The sequence below is a fragment of the Mus caroli genome, unplaced genomic scaffold (genome assembly GCF_978045245.1).
Source record: "Mus caroli unplaced genomic scaffold, Mus_caroli_1 scaffold_2, whole genome shotgun sequence".
NCBI classification, from domain to species: Eukaryota; Metazoa; Chordata; class Mammalia; order Rodentia; family Muridae; genus Mus; species Mus caroli.
In genome coordinates this window covers 59,805,888-59,818,943 of record NW_028227257.1, presented here as the reverse complement: position 1 = coordinate 59,818,943, position 13,056 = coordinate 59,805,888, and the positions used below count along the sequence as shown (strand labels likewise).

General features: G+C 43.1%; 1 protein-coding gene across 5 annotated transcripts in view; it reads right to left on the bottom strand.

The window, feature by feature from the left end:
- Nucleotides 1-901: 901 nt before the first annotated feature.
- Nucleotides 902-13,056, bottom strand: part of Znf106 (zinc finger protein 106) — a 51,872-nt gene continuing 39,717 nt past the window's right edge. For all 5 annotated transcript variants that reach the window (XM_021157032.3, XM_085834539.1, XM_021157036.3 and 2 more), the window contains 7 exons: nt 9,869-10,060; nt 9,403-9,465; nt 8,203-8,322; nt 7,644-7,715; nt 6,740-6,811; nt 4,555-4,701; nt 902-4,216 (listed from right to left, as the gene is read on the bottom strand). In XM_021157032.3, the coding sequence (XP_021012691.2) occupies nt 4,160-4,216; nt 4,555-4,701; nt 6,740-6,811; nt 7,644-7,715; nt 8,203-8,322; nt 9,403-9,465; nt 9,869-10,060 (723 nt within the window). In that variant the 3' untranslated portion in view covers nt 902-4,159. The remainder of the gene's footprint in view (nt 4,217-4,554; nt 4,702-6,739; nt 6,812-7,643; nt 7,716-8,202; nt 8,323-9,402; nt 9,466-9,868; nt 10,061-13,056) is intronic.

Here is a 13,056-nt window from a genome sequence, read left to right as displayed (position 1 = left end):
ACCCTTGCTAGTGCATGGAGCAAATCATAATCACCTGCTGTGAAGCAGCCTCTTATTATACAACTGGGACTAAAATAAAAGCATAAGCCGGGCATGGTGGTGCACACCTTTAATTCCAGCACTCAGGAGGCAGAGGCAGGAGGATTTCTGAGTTTGAGGCCAGCCTGGTCTACCCTGTCTCGAAACAAACCAACTCCCCCCCCCCAAAAAAAAATAAATAAAAAAAATAAGCACATCTCCATATCATAACTGGGTTTTTTAAGCAACCAAAATTCTCACTACAGGTTAGTGTATCCATGGGAAACAAAGCCCTAGTTTCTGGATAGAATAATGGGAAATACAATTAAAATCAAAGATTACTTGTAATTTTGTTTTATGTGTATGGGTGTTTTGCCTGCATGGCTTGTGCCCATTGAGGTCAGAAGGGCACATTCAATTCCTTAGAAGTGGGAGCTAATGAGGGTTGTGAGCACCATGTGGGTGCTGGGAGCCACACCCAGCCAGGCCCTCTAGAAGAGCAGTTTCTATGTCCCTGATCATCCCCCCAGCTCCACTACTTCTAGTTCTTGAGCACACTGAACACCCAGATCTTGTTCAAGATCACTGGTGTAGAACACTCGAATGGGGGTATATTAATTACTATGCATGAAATTGAGAAATAGACAAATTTAAGATTAAATAAATGAAAAGAGGAAGGTCCAGCGACCAGAGTGCAATGCAGGTGTGATTTTCTTTTTCACCCTAGCTCCTCTGCTCCCTGGCCTTTCTGACATTAAACAAACTCCTTAACCTCAGATCCGTCAATGGCACATATGCAACACATGTTTCCTGGCCACTGTTTTGTTCTTTATGGCCAAATGAAAAAGGCCAATTCATGAATATGCAGACAAATAACAAAATGAACGCTTAGTAAAAGTACTTTATTTTCTTCTTGTACTTGCTTTATATCTCACTTACAAAGTTATGAAGTTCACAGCTTTTATACCAAAATGTAAGAAGGCTGTTTAGAAATACCTTTGCAGTCAAATGTCACCTGACATTTCTTCTAATCCATATTGAAAAACCAAGGTTCGGGGTAGCTCTGGGCATCTACTTCCCCCCACAGCCTTTCCTTCTCCACTCTCTGCCCCCACTGAGCTACTCCTGGTCTGGGCTGAGCTGGTCTGGGCCAGTCTGGGCCATGTCCTTGGGGCTGGAGGTGAAGCAGAGGTAAGTGGTAGGTTTGGTTTACAGAGGTTTCCTAGCCATCTGCATATGGAACCAGGTGAGACCCACCACAGCTTCCTCCTTTCCTTCCTATCAGGCCAACTCCCTCAAACCCAAGGCTCTCAATGATAGGACATGGGTGAAACCACCACAAGTATGGCAAATACAGTCTTTATAGTAATTCTAGAACCTTCTTGGAAGCAACAGGAACAAATTTGCTAAGTAAGCATATGTGGACTTAAGCAAACCTACTTACTGTTCAAACCCCACTTTACAATATATTTTAATTTCCTCCTCAATGAATTATCTTCCATAGAATACTGTGCCATTCTTTAAGTGTGCACCTACACTCAGCACCCCAGCCACATGCCCATGTCCTCAAGTTGTGCCATGATAATCTACCAGGAAAACAAACAAACAACAAAAAAAAAAACCCAACAACAAAACCTTTGCTGGCAACAATCACGTCAACCATAAAAGTGTAGCCTCAGACTATTATGTGTTCATGACTTCAAACCTCCAACTGCAACCTCTCCCAGGAAAATCATTTTCTTCACGACGGCAACGAGTATAATAATGCTAACTACGGCGTCTCCAGCTCATGTCAGGACATGTTTTTGCTCCTTTTTGATTTGCACTGTATACAGACTAGCAGAGTGTGTCAAAATGTGTTTTGAACCTAGTAAAAACTTTCAAAATAATTGAAAGTGCCTGGTATTTTATTAGAACTGAAAATATACACAAGAGATTTTTAAAAGATTTTCCTTGCTTTGAGCTGTGGCAATCAGCATAAGGAATTTTTAAAAATATCAACATTAAAAATGACCTTTAAGTAACTTGTAAGAAATGTCTGGCGTTTTCCTTTTGTCAGGTTACTAGTTACTTTGCTCCCTTCAACAAAGTCAAACAAACATTAGCAAGACAGAGCTGCCCCTTCTGAGGGCACTGGAGGCTGATGGTGAACAGACGTCACGGTCGACCTAAGAAGTACGCACAGTTCTTCCTCCTACGGGCAGCTCCTGTTGAGGAGCCAAGACACTTAGGGCTCTTCATTTTCAGAACACTACATCTGGGGAACAGTGACCCAGTGTCAAAAACAATCCCACCTGTGCTTGAACTCATCATCACACTGCTTCCAAAAAACCCCTGGGAAACAAGGAAACCCAAGTGCAGGTGCCACGCACACACAACTAACAGGCAGCCATGTGCACACAATGCTACCAAGGGAAGCTCAGAGCAGTCTGTACTAATCCTATCTGCATGCATGTTCCTCACCTTACATTATTCTTTCTTGCAGCATAAGGCCCTACCCCTCATCACTTTGCATATTCCCTTTGGTGAACATCGAACCAACCCAGGGAATGATCCAGGGTCAGCATTAAACGCATTAGGAACTTTCCTAAGCAGTCACTTCCCAGACCCACAAAAGTGTGGCTCCTCTGCACACCCTTACAGGAAGTGGAGGTGAGAGGTGGGAAAGGGTTCCTAATCTCATAACTGTGCTGTCAGTATCTCCCCTGTATCACACAAAGGTTCTCTTCCCATGTAAGCCATGTGGTCAACAAAAATTTTCCCACACAATAGGCCACATGTGACCAGCTTGTGGCCACGCATGAGCTAGTGTCAGTTCCTAGATTAGTTAACATTTTCTGAGTCCAGTAAGAACTACTGGAACCTTTCCTGGAAAGGGGGTGCAGGGAGGGAAGACCTGCCTACAGCCTATATCAGTTCCTAGCAGAGTCTATGGGGAGGTTTGATCAGGCCAGGGACAAAAAGAGACCACAATCCCAGTAGCAGAAACTGAGGGTATGTGGCACTCGCTCTGAAGAATCTGAGGTTTGAAATCTAGAAACAAAACATTAGATAGTAAAGCTTGTTCAGTTTTACCCACAACTCTTTAAGAAATCCAAGAACAAAGCCATCCCACTAAGATCCACTAAGATGGGTACTCCCAATGGTAGCTTTCCCTTCACCACACTCCACTATACAGCTGGCATGAACATGGAGTCAGGCACCGACCGGCTTCACTAGCTCTGCCTGCGGCCTACGCCGATCAACTGACTCGAGCTGCTTCTCCCAGCTCCCTCTCTAGGGTGCCTGCCGTGGGTGGAAGCAGCCTAGACGCCTGGCCTGCCACTGCTCTAGGCACAGCAAGACAGTAGAAATGATAGGGGCTGGCAACGGAGTAACCTAAAAGGTGTCAACTCTTCATGAGGCTCCAAGAGCCAGAGCTAGAAAGGGAATAAAGGTTTGCACCTTCCACTCAAACAGCCAGGAGTGTAGACGCGCACGGGGCACCCACTGAGCACTCTGGAGTGATTACTGGGAAGGGCTGTCTTCAGGGACTTCTGATCATGGACAATGTCTGAATTCTAAAATACAGTAAGCAGGGTAGCCAGGCGCTTCAGGACACTACTGTGTTTCCCGTCACACTCATAGCCAGCTTTGTCCAGCTACATCAATAGTGAGACACTGCACATAATTATTTTAAAAAGAAAACTGTTTGAATTTAAATGCCCAGTTATTTCAAAAGGAGGAATTAAAACTGATCTCGAAAAATCTATCATAAGCCATCATAAGAACATAAAGCAAAAATCACAAACCGAATCAATAGAATATATGTATGATTAGGGTCAAACTGGGTAACTAATTAAAATCTGCATCTTTAATAAACACCTATAAACTAGTAGCAAAAACTGTATGTCATTTGTTCCAGAGAGTAGCTTCCTTAGAAACTGCTTCAATGTCACTTGCACGCTCTAGAGCGGACCTGCATTGTGTGTGACCAACCTATCCTCAGACTGCTCACACTTTGCTAGTGGTGGGTCTGGCTGTGAGCCATTTTCTCCCTCCCAGCTTTGTTGGAGGACAGATAGGGGCCTGGAGAAGGACAGTGAACGGCCCAGGGGAGAATTCTTCACTAAGGACTTCCCAACATGGGAGGCAAAAAACTTCATGAATCTATTTTGCTGTCATCTTCAGCGTGGCGTTCAATATGTCCTGCAACGTCCTAGGGAACAAGGAGAGAGGGGGTCACAGGTCAGAGTTAAAGCTGAGGAGCACAGCACTGCATCACATACACAGTGAGGGTGGGAGGCTCTGGCACCTCTTAACCAACAGGAAACCATCCCCTTAATGACGTCTCCCCTTTGCACGAGAGCACATGTGCTTTATTAAAAACAGCACAATTCTTTTTTTAGATCTTATTTAATTAACCCCCAAGTTCCTGAGTAATAAAATGTAAAGTTCCTAGGCACTCCCCGTCGACTGCAATTCTGACCACCTTAGGAAGGCTGGGAAGCACGGCTCTCAGTGGACTGCGGAGCCAGGTGGACCCCACAGAAATACCTGCTTGGATCCTTTCCTGGCTGTGAAAAAGGCATCGCAGTTCCTCCAGCGACACTTCAGCGTCTGGAAGTTGGGATTGGTGTGGTCAGTCAGCAAGTGTTGTTTCAAGTGATCCACAACGCCAAATATCAGAGTGCAGCCGTACCACTGTGAGAAAGAACAGAGGTGCATGGAGGTGAGCAGAGCACATGCACGCGCACACACACACACACACACACACACACACACACACACGCATGTGCAAACACAAGCAACCTTCCCTCTCACCATATTCCTCCGGCTAGCCTAAGCTTGCTAGGTAGAACAGGGTGACCTTGAGCTCTCAGAATCCAGCTGCCTCTGTGAGGATTAAAGGTCCAGGCTACCATGCCCAACTAAAGTATACACTTTATCTTACATCATAAAATAAAATTTGTTGCATTTATTTTGTAAACCTTTTTTTTTAAATGACATACCAGTAGCTTTCCCTTAACACTGAAAAGAATATATTTAACAAGTCTAAGAACCATGAAATTAACTACAAAATGATAGAAGCTGATTAGTGGTACATATCTGAAATCCCAGCATTTGGGAGAGAGAAGCACGAGCGTCATCAGTTCAAGACCGGCTTCAGCTACATAGTGAACGGGAAGCCAGCCAGTGTGGGCTACACGAGACCTGTCTCAAGTCTGACTTTAAACCTCACAACTTCTATCTCTTGAATCACAATCTTTTACTTAACTGCTTAAAACAAATGCAACTTTCTAAAAAAAAAAAAAAAAAAAGCGTGTGTGTGTCTTAATTTCACATAATTTTCATAAAGCACAAAGACTCTGTTTCTCGCTTTTAAACCTGTAGTCTTGTAGTGAATGCTATGAGTTCTAATTCCAGGAGGTTCATTTATGTTTTTAATTAGCATGTATTAAATATGCATAGAGGGTTTTATTATGCTGTTCTTCTGATACTGGGAACTGAACCTAGGGCTTTTCACATGCCAGGCGGATCACTTCACCACTAAGCCATGCCCCTCCACTCCTCCTAGCGATTACTAACTGCCTACAGAGCCTCTCGGAAGGGTGGGACCCTAAGAGCCTTCCCTGGGGGATGTTCATTACTAAACAGTAATGAAAATTTGAGTTTTCTAGTCAGATTACTTCAACTACCTTTGTATTGTAGGTACTTTCCCTGAGACGCTTACAAGCAAAGGCAGTGACTATATACATCTATACATCTATTATCTATGTACCTACACCTATATATCTCAAAGCTGAAAAGTAATGCGCCTACAGACAAGCCTAGACTCAAATTTGAAAAAAATATCCAACATTAATTCTGGTAAAGGGGTCAGGGTTTGGGGGAAAAAAAAAACCCAGAGCTAAACGTCTCCCTGGTCACTTCTAGTACTAGAACCAGCTAAAAACAAGGCCTACACAGATGGTGCTTAAGTTTTATGGGCTAATTATTAGCTTCTATTCTTTAAAAACCACACAATTTAGCCCAGTAGACTAAGACAAAACTAGAAATTTAAAATTGCAAGTTTCGGTGGCACATGCCTTTAATCCCTGCACTCGGGAGGCAGAGGCAGGTGGATTTCTGAGTTTGAGGCCAGCCTGGTCTACAAAGTGAGTTCCAGGACAGCCAGGGCTGCACAGAGAAACCCTGTCTCGAAAAACCAAAAAAAAAAAAAAAAAAAGCTAAAGTTTTTGTTTGCCTATTCATCAGAAACCAGCAAGGACATAAGTCAAGTCTTGAGTTCTTGTAATACCAGAGGAGGGCTGTGCAGACAGGAAAGGCTACAAAAATAAGCCCCACCATTCACTTCTGTACTGATTTAATGAAACAGAAGCCACCTAGGAGGGGAGAGACTTCAGTGGCAAAGGACTTGCCCATCACCTGTGAAGTTTAACCCTTAGTACTGCAAACAAGACAAAACAACTCCCCCAACTCCTCAAAACAAAGCAACCAGGGGACAAAGTGAGAAGACACAATTTATATATCTCATATCTAACTTGAGATTTTTCAATAAAGAAGTCAAAAAGCATTCGGTGTATTCTTCCAACATGAAGCTTGTCTGCCATAAAGTAAAAGAAAAGGTGTAAGGCCAATCATGAAATGCAAACGTTACATTGAATGATGATCAAGAGGATCTACAACCCAGCCCAGACCGAGCAACCCTCAGGGCTGGTGCCAACAGTCCCACTCTTACCCAACAGCGGTAATTCTGCATCAGATTCAGCCGCACAGCCTGGATGCTGCCATCATAACAGCCAGTGTAAATCTGGAAAAAGAGGTTTGTTTAGGGTATCAGACTAAATACACAAAGAAAACAGCTACAAAATACTCTTCACAGAAATTTAAATAACATGTAAGACCTGGTCAAAGCCCCTCAGAGGGTCATCCTTGACCTGAGGCTCACAGCAAGGATGGCAGGCTTCAATGTTCCCACGTATTCTGCACTGGGACAGTGCTGCTAACAAACTGGGAGTCTGTTTGCATTGCTAAGAAAGGGCTTCACTACTCAAGATCTTGAAAACATCCATCCTCATTCAACCTCACAATTAAAAACCCTAAACTAAACAGGGAGCCAGGTGGGATGGCACTTTAATCCCAGCACTGAGGAGGCAGAGAGGCAGGTTGATCTCCCTGAGTTTGAAGCTAGCCTGGTCTACACAATGAATTCTAGGCCTAACAAGGCTAACATTACACAGTAAAACCTCGTCTAAAAACAAAGAAAGTTAAGTAGGGCTAGGTGAGTTGTCTCTAACTATGCCACACTGGCCAAACACATTCTGACTATGTTTCCCGTGTACTGTTCACAGCATGTCTGCACAAACAAGTGTTTTTGTTTTTTTGGTTTTTTTTTTTAAAGCATCTAATTGCATCTTCCACTTAGATGTAGTGATTTTACTGCACTTATTTTAGCTATTAATGGAAATAGAATGTTCAACAACACTGTTGGGTTACTCCTTACGACAAGCAAAACACTCGGTAACAGGGCGCATCACAATCAAGTTGGTAAGCTGTTACTCAGTAGACTCGTTATTATTAGCATATGGAGTTCTAAGTAAACACAAAGGCAAAGAAAGACTTGAAAAACAAGCAATACCCACCACACTCTTATGGATGGTCATACACATAATCATGTCTTTGTGCCCTCCATAAACTTGCAGCCGATCATGGGACTTAAGCAGAAGAAAAACAATTAGAGAATTAAGTCAGCGGAGGACTTGATAAATTATACACTGTCATCAATGTCTTTACACCCAAGGTCTCAGAGCTGCCATTGTAAGGAGGACCGGACAGGACAGGTTTTAAGGGGCTACAGATGCTCTCCAGAAAGCCTGTAAGTTTTGTCAAAGATGACACTAAGCTCAGCACTTGGAAAGAGAAGGAGTCCAAAGATTCTTAGCTACATAGGGCTACACAACCCTGTCTCAATCCCTGTCCACCTAGTCACCCCACCACCCATAAGAGAAAGAAAGGCAATACAAAAATATTAGTTTTGACAACCAGGAGCCTGATCAAGTATCTCAGAGTGGTATTTGAGTGTAGTCCTTGGCCTGGCTGCTTCCTAATCATTGTAGAAGGCTTCTGTAAATGTGGATTCCAATCTCACACCAGCACAATCACCTCAAAGAAGTCATACAAAGCATGTGTACCTAATCCTACCTGTAGCTCATAGACACGAACAAACTTGTCCAGGCAAGCAGTCACCATCACTTTCCCCAGAATATTCACCACAGTCACTGCGTGGTTGTGGCCTTTATAGATGCGCACAAGCTCACCAGTCTGCATCAGAAAGGAGGAGACAGTCAACAGGCTGGGCTTTAGGATTCCAGCTACACTTATTGATCGTAAAGTTCTAAGGGGAAACTCTGAGGTAGACAATGCAGCTCTTCTAATGCTAACAGCTCCCGGTTTTACTCTCAAGGCACCATTAGCTGCACAAACATTACACATATCCTCAGACTTTAACATTTATTGACAAGCCAGGTGGCAGAGAGGCAAGCCTTTGATCCCAGCACTGGGGAGGCAGAGGCAGGTGGATGAATCTGAGTTCCAGGACAGCCTGAGCTACAGACAGCGTTTCCAGGATAGCCAGGGCTACACAGAGAAACCCTGTCTCAAGAAAACAAAATAAAACAGAACAGAAAACATTTCCTGACTTTGTGTATCTGTATAGGCACACATGCCACAGCACACACTCTGGAGGTCAGAGGACAACTGGAGGTCAGTTCTCTCCTTCTACCATATGGGTTAAGGGGACCGAACATATCTCATCAGGTTTTGTGGTATGCACCTTCACCTGCTGAGGCATTCACCTGCTCCTCTCTTTTTGAAGTATGACTATCCCTGATCCAAGTATCAGAAATGCTCCAGAATCTACAACTTCAGAGCACAGGCATCAATCGCAGGTGAAAGCACACCATGTGCCAGGTCACAGTCAAAACTTAGACACATTAAAAACAGAATTATCTTCAGTGTATGTGTATATCAAATAGCTTTTGTATTTATACCCAACATATTTATTTTATGTATGCAAATGCAATATACAAACAACCCGAAATAAGAAATAATAGCCAAGCTGCACTCTCACTATTACCATTTCACTGGTCCCAAGTAACATATCATGATGGTCCAAAGCCATCTACAGACCAGGAACAGCTGCTTGCCTCTGAGACCTGACGGTCGGCTAGCAATAGTTTGAATCTGTTCTACTTTAAACACTCGCTAAGAGCCCCAAGTTCAAAACAGGCATTCAAATGAAACCTTCCATACACTCTGAGTCTTTCTCTGATTAGTTCTTTTCGATGAGGATAGGATTTCCAGGTTTGAAATCACCCAAGAGCACATACATGCACAGCTTACATGAATGTTGTGAGCGTGCACCGACTGGTCGCTGGAGCCACTGAACACAAGGTCATTCACCACCTGAAAGATAAACAGTGCAAAGTCACTTCTGCGGGAAGTTCTGTTTCTTAAAAAGCACCCTGGTAAATGTGAATTTCCTTCCTATTTTGAGATGAATGCAAACTGCATGAGATTATGTTTCCGAGACAATTTTATAACTGAAAATACATGCCTTACCACCCACCAGGCATTGATGAACTTGCCAGGGCATTGCTGAGCTCATGGCCTATGCAGAACAACTATGAACTATCCTAGAAGGGCACAGAGTGTGGCCACAATAAAATACATTTGCTTCTTGCTAGCTTTGTGCTTTGACCCAGGCACAAAGGCCTATGATCTCCCTGACTGTGCTCTTTACAGGATGCCTGTTCTAAGCCTCACGGCACAGCAGCAGAAACAGCATCAATACCATCCGTTCCCTCACCTTCATGCACAGAACAGTCTTGCTGTGGCCCTCCAGGGTTCGGAGCAGCAGTCCGTTCCGTGCATCACGAACACTAATGGTGCAGTCGTAAGATCCTACAACCAGCAGTTTTCGGGCACCTTCCTGAGCTGTTGCGAGGCAGCTGACTGCCCGAGGGCCATGGCATTCAAAGATCTCCTGTTGCTTGTTGTTCTGAAAAACAACCCACCATTCCATAAAAGCAACTTACAAAAAAAACTTCAAAAAGAGCTAACTAAAGTGGCTATAAACCCTCCCATCTACTGCCCAGCCTAAATCCCAAAGGTATGTCAGCTCCAACCTTTGCTGTTCATGACTTCCCTACCCTGATCTAGTTGGGCAAACTACATAGAAAATTCTTTTCTACCTTTGACCTGAACTGTACTGACCCTGACAACCACCTGACTCCAGCGTAGTCTCTGCCAGACTTAGGACTCTTCCACTGTTATTTTTCTTTTCATAAACAGGGTCTTGCTATGCAACCCAGCTGAGTCTTGAACTATATAGCCAGTCCAGACTACTGTCAAACACAGGAATTCTCCTGCCTCAGTCTTCATACTACTGGAAGCACCATGCCTATGTTCTCATTGTGTTTTATCCCCCTAAAAGATATGCTATATATCTCATGGCATTTCAAAATTTCTCTGCTGAGAGGTACCTGTTTTCTTAAACATATTTAGATTTATTCTTATTTATTGTATGTTTGTGTGTGTGTACATGTGGGGTACACCATTATGTACTCAGGTTCCAATGGAGGCTATGTGAGGGTACTGGCTCCCCTGAATCTGGAGTTACTAGTATTGTGAGCAGCAGGATGAGGGAAATCTTATCCTCTCTCTCTCTCTTTTAAAGTATTTAAAAATATTTATTCATTTATTATATGTAAGTACAGTGTAGCTGTCTTCAGACACTCTAGAAGACGGCATCAGATTTTGTTACGGGTGGTTGCTGGGATTTGAACTCAGGACCCTTGGAAGAGCAGTCGGCACTCTTAACCACTGAGCCATCTCACCAGCCCAAATCTAATCCTCTTAATCACCCAGTCCTCTCTCCAATGTAAAGAAGATTCCAAACTCTCAGGGGAAGATCTGACCAACCTCTGTGGGCACGTGGTGCACAGGCAAAAAACACTCTTACACATAAAACAAGAGAAATTAATCTAAAACAAATAAGTAAATTTAACATTTCCACATTTGTATTACTTTGATATTCTGCCATATCTTCGCCACCAGATGTGTCTTAGAAGGTGTTTTAACAGAAGATAGCAGTCTTCCTATCAGAATGGAATGTTTATACCATAAATTCTAAAACACATGTTCTCCTAGCCAAATGGATGGACCTGGAGGGCATCATCTTGAGTGAAGTAACACAATCACAAAAGAACTCACACAATATGTATTCATTGATAAGTGGATATTAGCCCAAAACTTAGGATACCCAAGATATAAGATACAACTTGATAAACGCATGAAACTCAAGAAGAATGAAGACCAAAGTGTGGACACTGTGCACCTTCTTAGAATTGGGAACAAAACACCCAGGGAAGGAGTTACAGAGACAAAGTTCGTAGCTGTGATGAAAGGATGGACCATTTAGAGACTGCCGTATCCAGGGATCCATCCCATAATCAGCTTCTAAACGCTGACACCATTGCATACACTAGCAAGATTTTGCTGAAAGGACCCAAATATAGCTGTCTCTTGTGAGACGATGCCGGGGCCTAGCAAACACAGGAGTGGATGTTCACAGTCAGCTATTGGATGTATCACAGGGCTCCCAATGGAGAAGCTAGAGAAAGTACCCAAGGAGCTAAAGGGATCTGCAACCCTATTGTTGGAACAACATGATGTACTAACCAGAACCCCGGAGCTCTTGTCTCTAGCTGCATATGTATCGAAAGATGGCCTAGTCGGCCATCAATGGAAAGAGAGGCCCATTGGACTTGCAAACTTTATATGCCCCAATATAGGGGAATGCCAGGGCCAAAAGAATGGGAATGGGTGGGTAGGGAAGTGGGGGGTGCTATGGGGGACTTTTGGGATAACATTGGAAATGTAATTGAGGAAAATATGTAATAAAAATCAAAAAAAAAAGTATATTATAACATGAAAAAATAAATAAATAAATAAAACACATGTTCTACCTCACACTTTATGCATGTCTCCCCTATCTCTTCTCCCTTGCTTGCCAATCTTGCTCACAAAGCTTCACATTTCTGCAAACATTTTTTTTTAAAGATTTATTTTATTATATATAAGTACACTGTAGCTGTCTTCAGACACTCCAGAAGAGGGCGCCAGATCTCGTTGTGGATGGTTGTGAGCCACCATGTGGTTGCTGGGATTTGAACTCTGGACCTTCGGAAGAGCAGTCGGGTGCTCTTACCCACTGAGCCATCTCACCAGCCCTCTGCAAACATTTTTAAAAAAGATATTCTGGGTACATACATGAAGTAAAACTCCCAGAAGCTCAGCAGAAAGTACAGTTGGCAGCTGAGCAATGACTTCAAGCCATCTTGACATGCTAAGAATTGCCTGGAGTTCAGTGTCTAGTGATGGACAGAGCTTGCAAGGTAAACAGTCTATCTTGAGTACTATATTCTGCATTCTAAAACACAGGCCAAAAAGAGCCAGCTCTGATTTGCAAAATTCATGCATGCAAAAATTTTCAAATCTGTCCTCTACTTCTTGACTTTCAGCCATCAAAACCTTTTCTGCCTGACATCAAAGTCTCTTTGTAATGTCAATCTCTGACAACAATACCTGCACAAGAGAAAAATATAACTATTAAGCTTTTGTCCTTATAAATAGAATTGTAATTTGCCCTTTTGTTTTTATTCCTATTGCCTAATTCAATCTAATCAGGAGACTGGCACTTCAATTAAAAATCTGCACTTATCACAAATATCAATGGATCAAATCACTTGATTATACTAGGTATACTAGAGTCTTCAATTTTTATTTGAAAAGTTTCCAAAAGGCCAAAACTACCTTGCATGCTTTTCCTTACACAGTCCTAGTCAGTGCTGTGGCAGAGGAGCCCTGGCATTGATGGGGTGTGGAGCTACAGCAGCCACACTTCCAACCCCTGCCTCCATGGATATTGCTCCTATTCCCTTCTCTCATCTTTAGCCTGTCCTTTCATGTCAGCTGCCACAAAGCCTGCGACAA